We start from the raw sequence: 19,623 nt of genomic DNA on the forward strand, positions 1-19,623 counted from the left end.
CTTCCTTAATCTTGTAAGGTGGTCATGACTCAAGATCCAGTACTCTTTCTAATGGGCAGAACAGTTCTTGGAGAGTTCTGAAAGTCTATTCCCGGGTTTTAAGTTTTAATTTGGCTCAAATAAAATTTTCCATTTCTTTCTGAGGTTGAGTGATTTTTTCATGAGCACTTGTAATATGAGCAATTTCCCACATGTATGCTACACTTCAACATAAACTGTTTTTTTAGAAAGCCAACTGTGGGAATTCCTTGACAACCCAGGCTTCCCAGGTGGCACAATGGTAAAGAATCCGCCAACAAATGCAGGAGATGCAGGTTTGATCCCTGGGTCGGGAAGATCCCCTGGAGCAGGAATGGCAACCCACTCCAGTATTCTTTCCTGTAAAATTCCATGGACACAGGAGCCTGGTTGCCTACAGTCTATGGGGTCACAAAGAGTCAGACACAACGGAGCATACACACATGCGCACACACACCCCTTGGCGAGGCAGTGGTTAGGACTCCATGCTTTCATGCCATGGACCCAGGTACAATCCCTGGTTGGGGATCTAAGACCTTGCAAGCTGCTTGGTGTGGTCAAAACCTAACATAATTAAGCTAGCTGCGATGCCATTGAACTTAATATATTATCTCATTTTATCTTTACGATAATTATTTTAAATTATCACCATTGCTCTTTTTAAACAGGTAGTAGATGGAAGAGCTAAGCTTCAAACTCAACTCTACTGGATGCCCAAACCTATGAAACCCAAAGTAAAGGAAATACCAAACTTAAGCACATCCCTAAGATTTCCCTGGTTGAGTTTCTTTCTCTCTGAGATCATCTTCTACTTTTCCCATCTTACATTCTCATTCCTTCTTCTGGGAAAGAGTGCTCAAGAATTTAGCCATGGAACCTTTGCTTTAGTTACTAGTTAGAAATACAGTCACTTGTCCTTTCTATCAAAGAGGAAAACATTCACCATGCCCCAGCTGCTGTTTCTGGCAGGAGGGATCTGAAAGAGCGAGTGCCCTTTCTTGGCTGAGCTGGTGGGGGATCCCAGAACAGTACAGGTGGACTGAAGGAAAGAATTCAATGCAAGTGAAAGATGTGTGTTGTGGGGGGAGTTGTGGGGGGGCGAGTACAGAGGTTGGAATGGTAGAGTGGTGCTTGGTGGAGGATCCAGAGAACAAGCACTGGGCAGCTGGCAACAGATTTGAAGAAGAGAAGAAAAATGAGGTCACCTGGATAGAAATTTTCAGTAAAAAGAAGAAAAAAAACAGTGAAAGGAGGTATTTGTGAAAATGTGGCACAGGATATGGCATATCAAACTTCAGCCTCACCTCCCCAAAAGAAGCTTCAAAGTGGATTTTAGCGCTTGTTTTATTTTCTCTAAAACATCATAAGACTGCTGAAATACACAACCATTAGAATAAAAACATTTGTTCCTGTACCTCCGAAAATCAAATAACATGCACCCTGCCTTTCAGCATACAAACTGAGCCCCATGAGCCCCACCTGAACTTTGCAAGAATCCACAAACCAGAAGCATTTTTATTTGCTTTACATTGCTTAAATGAGACTAGATCGTATTAAAGATACCATTAAAATTCATGTTAACAATTTTTATGAGTCAAAAAGCAGCATGAAATGACCCAGTTAATTTCTGTGGATGTGTCTGGTGAGCTGGCATGGTACCCATATCTCTCCTTTATTATTCAGATGGACTCACTCCAGTGCCATAATACTTTTTTTTTTTTAATAATCAGCATAATTCTTAAATGCTCCTTTTCCCAGGAGCTTTCCCCGCCCCCCCCAAGGAAAGCTCCCTTTCCTTGCTGGAGCTTTAATTGTTGTATGTTGGCAGGAAAAAAAAACCCAACATCACTCACTCTCCAGTGCCTTCCTCCACCTCCATCCCTGACTTGAAGCTGTGGTTCTTCTCTTTCTGCTGTCATTTCAGCTCTCTTATTAATTACACGTATCTTTCAGTAAGTCATAACCTCTCTGATTCTCATTTGTAAAACTAATAGGATGAATCACACAATTTCTGAGATGCTTGCAGCTCTAAATTTTTAATATTCTAAAGTTTCAGATTCTGTATTTTAATCTCTTGCTTTTAGTCCTCTCAGCTAAAGACCTTTACTATTATTTCCTAGGACACAACATACGATTCCTGAGTCCCTGGTCCACATTTTGGAATCCCCTCTGCTTAATATCAATTCTTCGTTCCCATCTGTGTTCAGGAAGTCAGCCTCCCTCCCCCACAGCTCCCAGATACACAGTAGAAGCCTGTAACACTTGTGTCGCCTCTTGTTTCTCAGTATAAGATGCAAAGTTTTCCTGGGCCATTGGCACAGCTTCCAATTTCTGGACCATCACCCTAACTCCATGCAAGTGATGGTAATATGTCACAAAGTCCTGTGAAATAGACAATGAATTAACCTATTGCCTAAACCATGAAAGAAGATACTTAGGAAAATCTGAATGGACGTATGATATTAAAGGAAAATCCATTCATGGCTAACATAGCTTGTTAGCTATGAATGAAGTTTTTAAAAGTACTAGAGGCCAATGAAATATTCCAAGATATTTATAGCTCTCCCTGGCTGGTGGAGACAAGAATGTCTGACTCACCAGGAAGGGTGGCAAACAGCTCTATCACTTTATAACCAAGAGAACCTAAGTTAGAAACAAACCAGAAAGTAGGCGGATCTTTATTATCAAGCTGAGTAATGGGTTACCTAAATTACTCCAAACAGGGACGCTCCTGAGCTACTCCAAGGTTCTGGGTGGTGTGAATAAGCCCAAAGAGATGCCATACACACTGACAACTTGCCCACTCACAGTAATCCTGATGCCTGCTGTTGGGTTCTATTTACTACATAAGCCACAGTGTTCCTTGAGTATGGTGGTCCTTGTGGCAGCCCCCAGTCCCAGGCCAGCTCTGAGGTACAGCCAGGGGAGAGAAGGGCAGTTCCAGATGCACGCTGAAAGAGAAACTAAAGAAGCATAGTTCATTTTATTTTGGGAAAACATGAGGGCTTTCCCTTCTTTGTCCTTTTTTTCTCCATTTTTTTCTTTGGTAATTAAGTGACTGCCAGTTTCCTAAATGGTACCATTTTAATCTCACACACATTAGCTTCATTTCCTCCTCGGATGTTGAAGTACACAGTATGATGGTATACTTTTTAAATATCCTAATACTTAAATAATTGAGAATGAAGTGTTTCAGGTCATTCATTATAACACAAAATAGGAGATGAAGAGGAAAAGAGGCCCAGCTCTAGGCTGAGCATTTGCAGCAAAGGTTCTTCATCTAAGCCTGGGGAGGTGACAAGAGGTGGGAGAGGATGTCCACAGATGGTTGTGGGGTGAGGAGGAGGGTCTGAAAGAGTGTAGATGCAAAATTAACTGCAATGTCTTCTTCCATAGCTTTCTATCATCATTAGGCTTTTAAAGGAGTCTCAGAATACTAAAAATCACCAACCAGAGTAAAACTAAGGAACAGCACCCCTGAGATCAGATGGTCCAAACATGCCCTTCACTCAGGCCAGCCCTGACCTCAGGAGGAAAATTTGAGTATTCAGTATGTGTGACTCACTAGATTCGAAGGAATGCATTTGACTTTAAGGAAAAGTAATCACAAGATACAGTTTCATATCAAGTTTTTTTTTTTTTTTTCAAAAAAATAACATGCCTGGGAATACATTTAGAAAAAGTACAAGATATACCCCTATGTATCCATGTATTTAGTTTATTAAGTCAGAAAAGAAAACTTAAATAAGATTTGTTCCTGGTAAGAAATACTAAGCATTTTAAAAGATCTTGATTCTCATTCCCACCTTCACATTAATTTATAAATAATGCAATTCCAATAAAAGTCCGAAAGGGATTCTTTCAAAATAAGACTAAGTAAGCTAAAGTTTTCTGGAAGAAAAAAATAAGAAACAAAAAATTTTTTGGATGTATGCCTGAGAACTTGAACAGATTCTGAGATGTATTATAATAGTACAATAATGAAGATACTGGTACAAAATACAAACACAAAGAGAACAGAAAGCTCAAGACTGTCCTAAACATATCCTGGAGAGGAATAATTATTCCAGAAGCTTGCTGTACAATTAGCTACTTACAAAACCAGAAGCTGTCATTAGCTCTCTACTGCAGGCTAGGCCCTGAAATAAGTCTTCAATATGAAATGGACAAAAAGAAGAGAAGGAAAGAAGAGGTAGAAAGAAATCACTTAAATTTAAATATAAAGCTGATATTTGAGTAGGGGAAGTCCTCTTAAGCCAAAAGAAAAGCCATACAATAAAATGAGAGTAGATTTGATTATATAAACACCTAAAATTTCTATACACCAGAAAATACAAGTAAAATAGAAAGCAAGTAAGAGGGAAAAATAATTTCAGTGTTTTAAAAGTACTGATTTCATACTTTAGATAAGAAAATTAAGTTTGGCAATTAACATTCATAAAAACCTGAAAAAGGCATATATACTTTTATTTAGCCATTGCACAAGTAATGTATTCTAAACAAAGAAAACACTGATAAAAATATTTACGTTATTTTCATCATTATATATTTCAAAAAATGAAGTCTACAAATTAATTATTGTTCAATGCAGAAATCAAAGACAAGTCACATTTTCAAGCATAAAAAGCAGTCTGTACAGTGTGATAAAAAAAATTTTAAGTATTAAATTCACACAGGACTATCACAATTCAAAATGGTGGAAATGATACCTCTACGAAACACAATTTAGAGATTCTGTTTTACTCTGTGATATTTCTAGATATTTCCAAACATGTTTTATTTTGTAACATTGGGAAACCACTGAGAACCTATGGAAGATTTTCTGAGATCAGTAAACAAAGCCTCTACACTAAGGTGAAGTAGGTGTGCACAGGGCAAGGCTCTGAGTAATAGCCATTGTCTGTTTCTATGAGCTAATTGGAGTAGAAAACATACCCTCCCACGAGATACAAGGCAGGAGCTCTTCTTCACGCCCTATGTGGTCCGTGTGTGTCAATTCTTTGCACAGACTGTGGGGCCTCAGAACCTTCCTTCACCTGGAGTCAGCCAGCAGTGTAACTGTGCTGGGTATCTTTCATTTGCTTCCCAGATCCACTCTTGCCCCTTCTGGGTCTTTCTCTGGGCTCTGCTGTCTGGCCTAAAGTTGATTCCACTCCTCTAACTTCTCTTTGGATTTGGCCAAGAGGAGAGATGGCAGGAGACCGGACAGCAGGAAAAGAAAGTCAGAACATTTATTCCCCCAGCTCCCTCCCATAGGCAGGTCACCATGGACTGGCTGCATCCCTCCTCTGAAAGCCACAGCTCCTGTTGGGTAGCCCCCTTGACACCACTCAGCCTCCCTCTGACATTCTGGGTTTTCTAGCAGCTTCACCTGACCCTGCCTGGGCTGTAAACACCTCCCATGATTACTAGCCCCAGAGAGCTGCTCCATCTCTCACTGTTTTTCCCAAACCCCATCCACACCTTTGTAAACCATCTCCAACAAACTGTCAATCAAATCATCCTCACTTGATCCTTGACAAGACCCTGGCTGATACAGTAATACTATACAGAATTATCCAAAGACAAAATAAGTATAGCTAAGTGCATTTATTCTCCATAAAGCAAAATGAAAAGAAAAAAAAAAAGTAGCCTAATAGGGTCGAGAAAATTCTTTCAAGTTTGAGATAAAAGTTTAACCCCATGTTACCTCTATGATTTGACTATTCTATGATACCTAGATCCTTATTATGTTAAATCTTTTTTTTTTTTTTTATAGAAGATGTTGGGCCTGTTACAAACCCTTAAGTAATCTCACCACAGATAGGACAGCCTGTTAGAGAATGAACAGAAGAGATCCCTGGGGATCTATCTCTGATAAGACAAATGGCTTTTGCAGCATTAAAGGTTCAGTTCAGTTCAATTGCTCAGTCGTGTCCGACTCTGCGACCCCATGAATCACAGCACGCCAGGCCTCCCTGTCCATCACCAACTCCCGGAGTTCATTCAGACTCACATCCATCGAGTCAGTGATGCCATCCAGCCATCTCATCCTCTGTCATCCCCTTCTCCTCCTGCCCCCAACCCCTCCCAGCATCAGAGTCTTTTCCAATGAGTCAACTCTTCACATGAGGTGGCCAAAGTACTGGAGTTTCAGCTTCAGCATCATTCCTTCCAAAGAAATCCCGGGGTTGATCTCCTTCAGAATGGACTGGTTGGATCTCCTTGCAGTCCAAGGACCCTCAAGAGTCTTCTCCAACACCACAGTTCAAAGCATCAATTCTTCGGTGCTCAGCTTTCTTCACAGTCCAGCTCTCACATCCATATATGACCACAGGAGAAACCATAGCCTTGACTAGACAGACCTTTGTTGGCAAAGTAATGTCTCTGCTTTTCAATATGCTATCTAGGTTGGTCATAACTTTTCTTCCAAGGAGTAAGCGTCTTTTAATTTCATGGCTGCAGTCACCAACTGCAGTGATTTGGAGCCCAAAAAAATAAAGTCTGACACTGTTTCCACTCTTTCCCCTTCTATTTCCCATGAAGTGATGGGACCAGATGCCATGATCTTCGTTTTCTGAATGTTGAGCTTTAAGCCAACTTTTTCACTCTTCACTGTCTCTTTCATCAAGAGGCTTTTCAGTTCCTCTTCCCTTTCTGCTATAAGGGTGGTGTCATCTGCATATCTGAGGTTATTGATATTTCTCCCTGCAATCTTGATGCCAGCTTGTGCTTCTTCCAGCCCAGCGTTTCTCATGATGTACTCTGCATAAAAGTTAAATAAGCAGGGTGACAATATATAGCCTTGACGTACTCCTTTTCCTATTTGGAACCAGTCTGTTGTTCCATGTCCAGTTCTAGCTGTTGCTTCCTGAACTGCATATAGGTTTCTCAAGAGGCAGGTCAGGTGGTCTGGTGTTCCCATCTCTTTCAGAATTTTCCACAGTTTATTGTGATCCACACAGTCAAAGGCTTTGGCATAGTCAATAAAGCAGAAATAGATGTTTTTCTGGAACTCTCTTGCTTTTTCCATGATCCAACGGATGTTGGCAATTTGATCTCTGGTTCCTCTGTCTTTTCTAAAACCAGCTTGAACATCTGGAAGTTCACGGTTCATGTATTGCTGAAGCCTGGCTTGGAGAATTTTGAGCATTATTTACTAGCATATGAGATGTGTGCAATTGTGCGGTAGCCTGAGCATTCTTTGGCATTGCCTTTCTTTGGGATTGGAATGAAAACTGACCTTTTCCAGTCCTGTGGCCACTGCTGAGTTTTCCAAATTTGCTGGCATATTGAGTGCAGCACTTTCACAGCATCATCTTTCAGGATTTGAAATAGCTCAACTGGAATTCCATCACCTCCACCAGCTTTGTTCATAGTGATGCTTTCTTAGGCCTACTTGACTTCACATTCCAAGATGTCTGGCTCTAGGTGAGTGATCCCACCATCGTGATTATCTTGGTTGAAGATCCTTTTTGTACAGTTCTTCTGTGTATTCTTGCCACCTCTTCTTAATATCTTCTGCTTCTGTTAGGTCCATACCATTTCTATCCTTTATCGAGCCCATCTTTGCATAAAATGTTCCCTTGATATCTCTAATTTTTCTTGAAGAGATCTCTAGTCTTTCCCATTCTGTTGTTTTCCTCTATTTCTTTGCATTGATTGCTGAGGAAAGCTTTCTTATCTCTTCTTGCTATTCTTTGCAACTCTGCATTCAGATCCTTATATCTTTCCTTTTCTCCTTTGCTTTTCGCTTCTCTTTTCACAGCTATTTGTAAAGCCTCCCCAGACAGCCATTTTGTTTTTTGCAAAAAAAAAAAAAGCGCAGGCAGCTGTGACCGGTGCACATAGCACGGCCTAGAGGAGCTACCCAACATCCGAGGTCAGGGGCAGAAGCCGGGAGGACCCCAAGCCCGAGGAGCGGCAACCAAGATGAGTTACCCCACATCAGAGGTCAGGGCAGCGGCCGAGAGTGCCAGGCTGCGACAGCACAGGAATGGCTGAGAGGAGCTACCCCGTGTCCAAGGTCAGGGGCAGCAACCAAGAGTGCCAGGCTGCGACAGGGCAGGAGCAGCCGAGAGGAGCTACCCCACGCCCGAGGCCAGGGGTGGCCCCCGAGAGGAGCAATCCCACGTCCAAGGAGCAGTGGCTGTGTGAGTTCAGGAGGGCCTAGAGGAGCTATTCCACGTTTAAGGTCAGGAGAGGCTGCAGTGAGGAGATACCCCTCCTCCAAGGTAAGGAGCAGAGGCTGCACTTTGCTGAAATAGCGGTGAAGAGATACCCCACGCCCAAGGTAAGAGAAACCCAAGTAAGATGGTAGGTGTTGCATCAGAGGTAGGTTGCCTCTGATGGTAGGGCATCAGAGGGCAGACACATTGAAACCATACTCACAGAAAACTAGTCAATCTAATCACACTAGGACCACATCCTTGTTTAACTCAATGAAACTAAGCCATGCCCATGCGGCCACCCAAGACAGGTGGGTCATGGTGGAGAGGTCTGACAGAATGTGGTCCACTGGAGAAGGGATGGCAAACCACTTCAGTATTCTTGCCTTGAGAACCCCATGAACAGTAGGAAAAGGCAAAATGATAGGATACTGAAAGAGGAACTCACCAGGTCTGTAAGTGCCCAATATGCTACTGGAGATCAGTGGAGAAATAACTCCAGAAAGAATGAAGGGATGGAGCCAAAGCAAAAACAATACCCAGCTGTGGATGTGACTGGTGATAGAAGCAAGGTCCGATGCTGTAAAGAGCAATATTGCATAGGAACCTGGAATGACAGGTCCATGAATCAAGGCAAATTGGAAGTGGTCAAACAAGAGATGGCAAGAGTGAACATCGACATTCTAGGAATCAGAGAACTAAAATGGACTGGAATGGGTGAATGTAACTCAGATGACCATTATATCTACTAATGCAGACAGGAATCCCTTAGAAGAAATGGAGTAGCCATCATGGTCAACAAAAGAGTCCGAAATGCAGTACTTGGATGCAATCTCAAAAACAACAGAATGATCTCTGTTCATTTCCAAGGCAAACCATTCAATACCACGGTAATGCAAGTCTATGCCCCAACCAGTAATGCTGAAGAAGCTGAAGTTGAATGGTTCTATGAAGACCTACAAGACTTTTTATGATTAGCACCCAAAAAAGATGTCCTTTTCACTATAGGAGACTGGAATGCAAAAGTAGGAAGTCAAGAAACACCTGGAGTAACAGGCAAATCTGGCCTCGGAATGCGGAATGAAGCAGGGCAAAGGCTAATAGAGTTTTGCCAAGAAAATGCACTGGTCATAGCAAACACCCTCTTCCAACAACACAAGAGAAGACTCTACACATGGACATCACCAGATGGTCAACACCGAAATCTGACTGATTATCTTCTTTGCACCCAAAGATAGAGAAGCTCTATACAGTCAACAAAAACAAGACCAGGAGCTGACTGGCTCAGATCAGGAACTCCTTATTGCCAAATTCAGATTCAAATTGAAGAAAGTAGGGAAAATTGCTAGACCATTCAGGTATGACCTAAATCAAATCCCTTATGATTATACAGTGGGAGTGAGAAATAGATTTAAGAGTCTAGATCTGATAGATAGAGTGCCTGATGAACTATGGACTGAGGTTTGTGACACTGTACAAGAGACAGGGATCAAGACCATCCCCATGGAAAAGAAATGCAAAAATAAAAAAGCATTAAAGGTAGACATTGACTTTTTTTTTCTTTTAGGCTCCCCTTGTATTGTTTCACACCTTTTCACTTGGTTGTGATTGGGTTTTACTTAGCCCTGGGCTTCACAAGGTAATCAAGTTTACTCCACCCAGATGTTTCTGGTCTGCAGTGCAAGAAAGCGGCAGGGACTCAATGCGACTTAACCATTTAAGAATGTGATAAGCCCACTGAAAAATTCTTCCAAAAAAAAAGCCAGACTATCCCAGAAGCCTGTTTCGAGAGCAAACTCCTGTACTCAGGAGGAGGAGGAAAGACAATTCTGTGAACATGAGGGCTGTAGTCCCCAGTCCAATTCCAAGGAATGCTGGGGGAGGGGAGGGTATTTGGGGGTGGGGAGACAGAATGCTCTTTTCACTCATAATAGCTTTGAGGCATCCCAAGCGCAAAGCAAAACTGCATTGCTAATAATGTATAAAAGGACAGTACAGGGCTTGGGAAAAGGGGTTCTTTCTCATTTGAGCAGAGCAATTCAAATACTGTGTGAATGAACACAGGGGACCCTCCCTGGTAGAGGTCAACTCCAGCACCTGTCCCTTGAGTGACAGCTCTGGTGAGCGCGAGTGCCCCTCTCAACTGGCACATCACCTGGGCTCTGAGAGCTCAGAGACTGGCAGTGGAAGGGCCCTTGATGGTGGATGCAGCGTCATCAGAATGGCATCAGAGGCTCCAGAGGGAGCCAAAAGCTTTAGCTGCCAAGGGAGTGAGCTTGTTGCAGTATCAGCAGCTATACATGATGCTGATGGCTTTGGCAGTGGTAGAAGAGTGCATCCTTGACAGTTGGCACCAGCAACAGTGGTCAGCTTCTCTCACATGGCTACGAGGGCTCCAGAAGCCATAGTTTAAAGGGACAGCTTCCCTTAGATCAGCTCTTTCTTTTTATCCTTGAACAAAAGTGATCTGACTGTATCAGATGACTGCCTAAGCCCTCAGAAAGACATCACTGGACGATGAACTCTGAACAGAGGGAAACACAAGCAGTGGCACATCCAAAGTAGCCAAGGGCAGCACAAGGACAGCAAGAGATTCATGATGAAAAAAACCATCTCTGGGCCAGCCCTGACGAGGACTGGGCTCCGATGTTGACAGCACAGAACTCTTACATCTGTGTGCTTAATCGCTTAGTTGTGTCTGACTCTTCGTGACCCCGTGAACTGTAGCCCATCAGGCTCCTCTGTTCATGGGATTCTTCAAGCAAGAGTATTAGAGAGGATAAGCATTCCCTTCTCCAGGGGATCTTCCTAACCCAGGGATGGAACCCAAGTCTCCTGCATTGCAGACAGATTCTTTATCATCCGAGTCAATAGCATACTTGAAATATGAATGCTAGACTCCTGCTATCCCATTTCACTAACTTAATGAATTATACATGCCAGGAAAAATTAAAAGCACTTCGAACACCCTGAAATATTTTGGATCTAATTTTTCTATCTCTGTGCTCCCTACATCCCTAAGGGCAGGGAAACCAATGGAAATACCACAAAATGTATTAAGTTATAAACTACGTGCTTATAAGACTCCAGATTTCTCAACAACAGAACTTAAAATCAAAAGGAAAATGTTAGTTTCCTTAAGATCAGCAATAAATGACAAGGCAAACATATGTTGGTATTGAGTCTTGGAGTAAAAAGAAGGTTCCTGCAGGCATAGGGTATTCTGCTTTAATACTCCGTAAAGTGTTATCAGCGGAATAATTACTGCTACAAGGTTCATAAGAAAATAAGCACCAGACCTGGGAGCACAGAAAGTGAGCGACAGGACTGCCACCCATGGGAACCAGCTGGGGACCGAGATGCCTTCTCCAGACAACAGTCAGTCTTCTCTCTGTAGCAAGCTGTCCTTGTGCATCACAATGCACCCAAGAGGACTGTTACTATTCATTGATTCCCCCCTCCTTTTCCCTCATCTAATCCCAGACCTTAGGTTGCTCTGAGAACACACATTTCATGAACAAAAAAAAAGAGAGAGAGAGCTTGGAAAGCTACTGACTTTGGGTGTAATTACACAGCAAGGTAATGACAGGACTCCTCTGAGCTTCTAGAAACAGAAGAGGAGAGAAAGCAAAGACTCGGGAATCTCTATAGAGTACAAATGCCCCCAAATATGATTTGACATAGACTGAAAAATCACATAGGACGGAAGACTGCCACCCCATTACATACTAGGAATAAGAACTCATAGGATTCTGGTTTTTCACTAATGGGAACTTCAGGACTTTTGACTGTTCAAACTGTGCCAGATCATGAAAAGACAACTGGGTAGGTGGTCAGTATTGCAGTCATAGCATTCTGATTTTGGAAAAATCAAATGTAGGCAAGAAGAATGAAATAGTAATATACATTTTCACCAAGGCATGATAGCTTTCACTCTGTAAGTCAAGCAGGTGAGAAAAAAACGTCATCAAGTAGTTGTCTTGGGGGTAGTCAGAAGTTTGCAACTGTGTACGTGGAGGCTAGAACTGAGATTCATTCATGCCATCACTTATTGACTGTAACTTGATCATCTTTCAAAAAGCCTGTGGATTACTAAACCATCCAAACTCTGATCCACTTATGTCGACCAATCAACCAACAAGAACTGAAAGAAGTACTACTTTTGTATAACCATACAGACTGGTAATATGTACAGATAACCTAAGACAATCAGCAAAATGTAAGCCTATGTAAGAAATCTTCAAATATCAGGAAGAAGACAAAGAGGTTTCCTCAGAGATACATAAAAACACACATATATACAATTAAGACATAACCTCCTCCCATTCTTTTTTTTTTTTAATTTCATGTGAACCCTTCACTTAAAAAGTAAAAATATCTAGATTCCCATTCTACTTAAATACATTCAAGCAAAGCTCTGGGGAAGATTTCCAGGGAATTAGATTGCTTTGAAACTGGCCATGCATTAAATAAAGCTTTGTCTAACAAAAGTGAAAGAGTAACTGATGGTATCTGTACATTCACTCTGCACAAGGTTCCTGCAGCTCAAAAGCATTACTTGAAGACAAAAAACAAATTGTATTCCAGTTCTGGAGACTCACACTCTGCCTCTGCCAGAAGCCCTGACGGCTCACACACTCTCTGAGGGCCAACCACCTGCTTCCTGAAGCATCTGTAATCTACCCTCTCCGTTAGTCCCCCCAAGGTTCTCCTCCTTTACACAAGTGCCCCCTTTCATTCATTTCACTGCGCTCACCTTTCATCTCTAAGAGATTCATTCCTGATAAGTGAGCCAGGGTTCAGTGTAACACCGAAACCAACAAGAAAAGCGAAGCATTGCATTTTATAATGAAACAAAAACTCCAATTCTCGGAGTCCACTCAGCTAGAACTGAAAGCCAATGCAGCGAGAGATTCATTCCTGAGTGACACCTGGCTTCTGTTCACATCACCTGCTTCAGTGTACTTCAGTCCCACTTTTTCTTCGGTGTCCTTTGTCTTCGGTGGTGGCCAGACAGCCTGGAGTCTGCCAGGAATCCTATCATCCTGCTCAGTGGGGCTGTGGTCAGGCTGTGGGAAAAGTGGGCAGAGAAAAGTTTAAGTTCAATAAAATGTGACCACAGCCAACTAAACCCTGAGAATACACTCACTCCAAAATGAATTCTAATCGCCAGTTGCATATTGCTCTCACTCGCTGCAACTGAAACAACTCACTACAATACAATCCTTTTCCAGAAACGTAAAGTGATCAGCTGGAGTGAAAAAATGAAACAACTTAAGGCCAAGTATTACACAACCTTCAATAAGTGATTTTTAGCATGTAACTCTTTTTAAAAAAAACCATAAATACACTGAGTTGAAGATACAAATGTACTATAATTTGGTACACTTATAGGTATGTTTACAAATATAGCCCAAATAACTCCAGGGTTAAAAATATAAACCAGCTTTGCACTTTCCATGAACATTAGTTCTAGGTCAAGATAACATTTCTCTAAGACATACACATTGATCAATTCTTTTTCTTTTCTACAAAAAAAAAGAATGAGATGGCTTTCACATTCAAGCTATTTTTACAGAGGTTGATTTTACAACCAGAAGAATGCTATATTGTGTTTAGTTTTTAACTGCAACCCAAGCTAATTTTTCTAAAGACCTTAAATTTAGCATTTTAACTGATCAAATGTATGAAGGAATGATAATTATTTTTAAGGTGAAACTAAGCAAAAAATTCTACTCACTGCCATGATGAACTTTTAAGATCCACTGAACAAGTGCTTGCTCATCCTTACAAATTTCCTGAATACTTTAAACAATTGTAAGTTTTCACTAATTAGATGGTTACCATGTGCTAACTTCATTTATTCTTCACAACTACCATATAAAATAAAGGTTATTTTCATCATTTTGCTGATGAAGAGATTGAGGCTCAGAAAAGATCAAGGTCACCCAACCAGTAATTGGTGGAGTTAGAATTATAACCCAGGTCTCATTCTAAACCCAGTTCTCAATCAGGATGCCTTGTAACCAACACAGAACATTTTAATCACATCACAAACATGTATTTGGCCAAGTGACCAATTTTCAAAAGAAAAATATAGTTTTCACAGAGGTATAATTAAGTGGGAAGGAAGTCTGGGCTACATTTCCATATTGCATTGATTCTGATGCTGCCTGGTTTTTAGAAGCACATTTACTATTAATGCTTAAACTCAAAGTGACAGTTTCCCTTTCTGATCTGCACATCTTTACTTAAGCACTTTTCTTACAACAACCCAGAGAAATATAAGAAAGAAAGAAAATGCTCCAACCCCAAAATGCTGTCCAACTCCAAACTCCTTATAAGGACCACTTGATTATATTATCTTTCACCTAGAGGAAGGTCACTAAGAGTAGGTAATAAGATCCTCTTTGACAAAAAACCTGAAAAGAAACTTGGCCGCATCACACTTTATGACAAATCACAGAACCCAACTGCTACGTACGCTTTTGGAATCTGAGGGGCCATCCGCAGGCCTTGACCTTGATCGCTCAAACACAGCTCTTAGGGACTCTTTCTCATGCCTCATCTTGCGCTTGAGAGCTTCCAGCTCAGAGGTGTCAGCCGTGGTCCCCTTTTTGGGGGGACGGATGAATAAGGCTTTAAAGGCCTCCAAGGCAGTCTCTGGCGGCTTTGGCTTGACCTCTCCTCCCTGGGTTTGGGCTTCTCCGGGGTCGCTCTGGCTCTCCTGAGGTGCACCACAGCCCATCTCTTCCCCCTTGGGCTGTTCAGGGTCTTCTGCCTTTGGTTCTGCTTTGGGGACGTCAATGTTGAGCAGCTGAGAGAGCTGCTCCAGGAGAGTGGGAGTGGCCTTTGGATAGCTTGATTTCTCTCCTGTCTTCACTGCTGGAGGCCCTGCCTGTGCTAGGGACCGCTGGACTGGTTGGGTCAACTTGAGCAAAGCCAGGTCCCCATCCTTTGGTTTAATTTCAGTGATGCTCTCCCCACCCTCGGTTGTGGCTCCCTTCTTCAGCACACGAAGCCCACTGAAAAAAGCTGGAAGCTGGAAGGACTTCTCTCCAGGGACTTCCTTTTTAGAAGAGGTGTTCTCAGTGACACCAACACTTGAGTCCTGGTCTGCTACCACAGGGGGAGCTATGGGGCCTTTTTCTCCCGCTTCTAGCTGGCAAGGGCTGTGCTCTGTCTGAAGGCCACCTTTGTCGGGTTCCAACTTGCTGCTTATCTCCTGCAGAGTTCTTTGAGGACTTTCTCCACTGAGCTCTGCATCACTCCTGTCACCAGGGGTGGTATTTTCCGTTCCATCTCCTGGCTTTTCTTGGGGCTCCTCAGATGGCTCAGATAAAACACCACCAGGGGATCTGGGGCTATTGCTCTTGCTTCCCTCTTCTGGTTCCTGGCCTCCATCATCAGAGTCAGAATCACTGGTGGTGTTCACCAGGGTCCCTCGAACCAAAATGACATTGTCTTGGTTCACATTCAAAGCAGCAAGTGGAAGCAGCTCTTGTCCAGGGAGAGAAATCCCGACCTCTGCTTCTCCCCTAGGACTTCCCTCCGTCTGCGTCTCCACTTTGGTCTTCCCATCGTTTCCCTCCGTCTGCGTCTCCACTTTTGTCTTCCCATCGTTTCCATGGTCAAGTGGAACCTGAGCCTCTGCCTCCTGCAGATCCGATCCTCTACTGGGCTCCACCACTAAATTATGGAAGGCTTTCAGCACCGCGTCTTCCTCTTCGGGTTTCACAGATTCCAATTTACTCCTGAACCCAAAGAGGGATTTCATAGAGAACTTGGTAAGGATCGACAGCGCCGGGTCAAGTCCAGCTTCAGGCTGTACTGGTTTCGAGCCATCGCTGCCATTCAGAGCGTTTCCAACTTCCTCCATGTCCCAGCAGTGCCTGGGTGGCAGTTCTCACTTCTGCTACCTTCCCCTGCTCTCTCAGTTTCTGCACTCCATCGGCTCCTAACTTCCAGAACGGAGAGCAACAGGACCGGCCGGTGGAGTCAGCCGCAGCGCGAGCACACTTGGCCCGGCCCTGGTCCCTCCCGAGCCCTCCTTCCGGTTTGCGCGGGGATGGGGTGCCCCGGGCAACTGTAAAAAGTCCACGGGGCTTTATGCCCAGACGCAGCTGAGGCTGCGCACCTTACTACACACGGACTGGGAGGCTGCTCCTCTGGGACTTCCGTATTTATTCCCGGGGACAAAAGGCTTTTTGTCGTAGGGAAAATCAGCCTGCCCCCACTCATCCCAGCCCAGGATTTGCCACGAGCTCCGCCCTAGTGCCAGCGGTTCTCCTGGTGGCTTTCAACTTCCTCATTGGTGAGCAAGGGAGGCTCCAGAGAGTGCTGAGCCGGCAAGCTGTTCCTGACAGCCTTCAACCACCACCACCACCCCCCCCCCCCCCCCCCACCCCAGAGCAGCCCAGGAAGTTCAAAAGTGAATCAGCAGAAAATGACTGAAATACTTCTTGCGGGCTCTCTTTTAGCATCTAAATCACGGTCAGAAGCCTGTGCCATCCAAGCAAAAAAACAAAAACAAAAACAAAACTAGCACTGCACAGACCGACAGCCACTTACAAAGCCTGAAGCAAAGAAATATTTAAAAGTAAAGAAAGAAACAGATCATCTCAAAGCGCCAAGGACTCGCAAAAGCTGTTAATTTACTACCCCTGAAGCTTTTTCTTTCTTTCTTTCCTTTTCTTTTTTTTTTAAGTGCTTTCTTCCGCTTCCCTGCAGGTTTCATCTGGAATGCAGATTTTAGCTTCCAGGGAAGGAAAACCAACAGGACTGGTTTCAGATTACTGCTGTTTTAGCTCTGCCCTGCTGTCATAGTGTTCTACAAACAGGTACTTAGGCCAGCACGCCCACCACGCCCACTGTCCACCAGCCTCTGGGTGGTAGAGTAAACAGCCCCAGTCAGGAGGGAATGATAACCCTCCACTCTCATGGGCTAACCCTGGGCTTCTGTTCAGCAGCTCTGACTTCCTAGCTTTTTTAGGAATCCTGTTGGCGAAAGGGCACCACTCTGTGCCTCAGCCATCCAACCAACAAATTGAAACTTAGCATGGTACAAAGTAACACACAACCTGCCTTGTTAGGCAAAGCGATTCATTAAAAAGATCCCCAAGGAGCCACATTCCCCTAAAGGGAAAAACATCTGAAAGGTCTCTATCAGGGCTCTGTCACAGACCCATTTGCCTAAAACAAAAACAGGAAAGACAAAACCACCACCAAACACCACCTCAGTGTAGTTTCCAATGCTGTACAAGCTGGGAACCTGGCAATGAAGGGCATGGAAAAATTGCAGCTCTGTCTCCTAGCAGCATACCTGCCTCTTGGGGCAGCTTTCTGTTGTACCTGAAGGTCTCAGTGTTTACCAGATCCTATTGAGTCAGCAGGCATTTAGTAAGCACCTGGAATGGATAAGGCACTATGTGGATCAAGAGAGCCAAACTGGCTTAATAGTCATCATGGTTTAATAGTAATCACCAGCTCTCTGAACAAAGCTGCGAGAAGATCAAATGCAAACAAATTTATTCCGCAAACAGAAGCTGTAGCCATAAGCAAAACAGCTGTCTTTCTTTATCTGCAGCAGGGAATGGCTATGGCTTCCACACTGCCAACTTGAATTGTGTTCTCCACCGCGAAATTCAGATCACAATAATAAATTTCTAGTGCAATGTGTTCAAAAGAAACCTTCACACAAAGAGCGTACATGTGATTATAGCCCATCAACTCTTCTAGGAAAATTAAAACAGTGCTTCCTCATCCCTGATTTGACCTTGTATCTAAATGGATACTTTTCTGGTTGCTCCTGATCCCAGCATATTTTGAGATTATTAAATAGGGCATGGTTAATCAAAGGGCCACCACAACACTCAGGAAAATTCATTCGTGCCGTGTAAGCCTCATAACAAGCTTCCTATCTAAAGGAAATGCCTGTTGATAAAATCATACTTCTGCTTCTTCAGGACAGAAAAAGGAATCATTACATCAGATCATAAGATCAGTCTTCTGAAGAACCATGTAGACCAGTCAACATACGGGTGAGGGGAAGAGACATGGCCTATATTTGTTGTTCTTTAACCGAGAAAGCTCCATTTTCTTAGACATAATTATTGATTTCCAAAATAAGTTGCTAAGCATTTTCAGCAGATATGGGCAAAATGGGACGTAAACTAGAAGGCTCTTCTACCCTACAGCATGGAGCGGAAATACAAAGTTCTAGCACCTTCTCAGTACCCACGGACATGAATACAATGTCGTGGGAATCTTGGGTCCCAGGGAGACAATTTGATTCCAGTCCCTTGGCTTAGGGTGGAGAAGGTTTTCTTAGGTTCATTTTAAAAATGAAGCAACCATGGCCAAGAGAATGCAACCAAGCAAAGGCGCACAGCTAATAAGTGGATGATACTAATAATACGTAACATTTATTAGGTGTTTACAAGCACTGTTCTAGTTGCTCCATGTGTATTAACTAATTAGTACATCTAACTATGGGCTTCCCTGAATCCACCTGCGAAGCAGGAGACACAGGTCTGATCCCTCTGTGGGGAAGATCCCCCAGAGAAGGAAATGGCAATCCACTTCAGTATTCTTGCAGGGGAAATACTATGTAGAGAGGAATGTGGCAGGTTACAATGCATGGGGTCACAAAGGAACTGAACAACTTAGCAACAAAATAACAACATCTACTATGAGGTTGGTATTACTTTCTTTTTCATGTTTGGAAACAGGCATGGAAAGATGATGTAACTTGCTCATATTCACAAGAAGAACTGGAACTTGAATCAAGGCAATCAGGCCACAGAATCCACAGTCACTCTTCTAAATTCTGAGCCCTGCTTCCTGCCATAATAGGACTCCACATCCACCTGCATCTTAAAATGTGCAGGCGTGTCAACCCGGTTAGGTGGTGTGGTCTCACTAGGGCACGTATTGTACCTTACCCTCTGAAATGATACCGAAGACTGACTTCATGAGAAGAAAAAACTATGAGCGGGACCATTCTTTTCCCTTGTAAATTTAGAGGGGAAATCTAGACAGGCTACTTAGAAAAATCAAGCAAAAATTCCCTAGCTGGCTTGTCTACTGGTCATAGACAAGACACATAATCCTCACGACTCAAATTTATCAAGACCAGTTTACCTGTACAATTCTCCTTCATTTAGGAAACTGAGCTATCACAAAGATTCGTTCATCCAACAATCATAGTCAAGCACTAACTCTGTACGAGGCTTCCGGGACAAAGATGAAGAAATTCCAGCCCTCCACCTTGATGAAACATGAAGTTTAATAGGGGAAATCAGCCAAGAAAGAGGTGGTTCTTGTTCAGAGATTGTAACGTAGTACTTTATACTCCAGACTCAGTTTAATTAGCAATAGGTAGACCTAAGACAGTTTTGAATGAAAGCAAGTTATGACCATAAAAATATGAAGATAAGTAAGAAAGAGCAGCATGGTA

The 19,623-nt window shown here is 43.0% G+C and overlaps 1 protein-coding gene across 3 annotated transcripts in view; it reads right to left on the reverse strand.

Annotated features, from left to right (window-relative positions):
* Positions 1 to 19,623, reverse strand: part of FMN1 (formin 1) — a 437,404-nt gene that overhangs the window by 303,633 nt on the left and 114,148 nt on the right. Inside the window, exons 1-2 of one of the 3 annotated variants that reach the window (XM_018054499.1) lie at positions 14,650 to 16,392; positions 13,117 to 13,234 (exon numbers count right to left, since the gene is read on the reverse strand). In XM_018054499.1, coding sequence (XP_017909988.1) covers positions 13,117 to 13,234; positions 14,650 to 16,044 — 1,513 coding nt within the window. In that variant the 5' untranslated portion in view covers positions 16,045 to 16,392. Of the gene's footprint in view, positions 1 to 13,116; positions 13,235 to 14,649; positions 16,397 to 19,623 lie in introns of those variants that run through there. The other 2 variants (XM_018054500.1, XM_018054501.1) reach the window with 2 other exon arrangements.

This window comes from Capra hircus, chromosome 10 (assembly GCF_001704415.2).
Source record: "Capra hircus breed San Clemente chromosome 10, ASM170441v1, whole genome shotgun sequence".
Lineage (NCBI taxonomy): Eukaryota > Metazoa > Chordata > Mammalia > Artiodactyla > Bovidae > Capra > Capra hircus.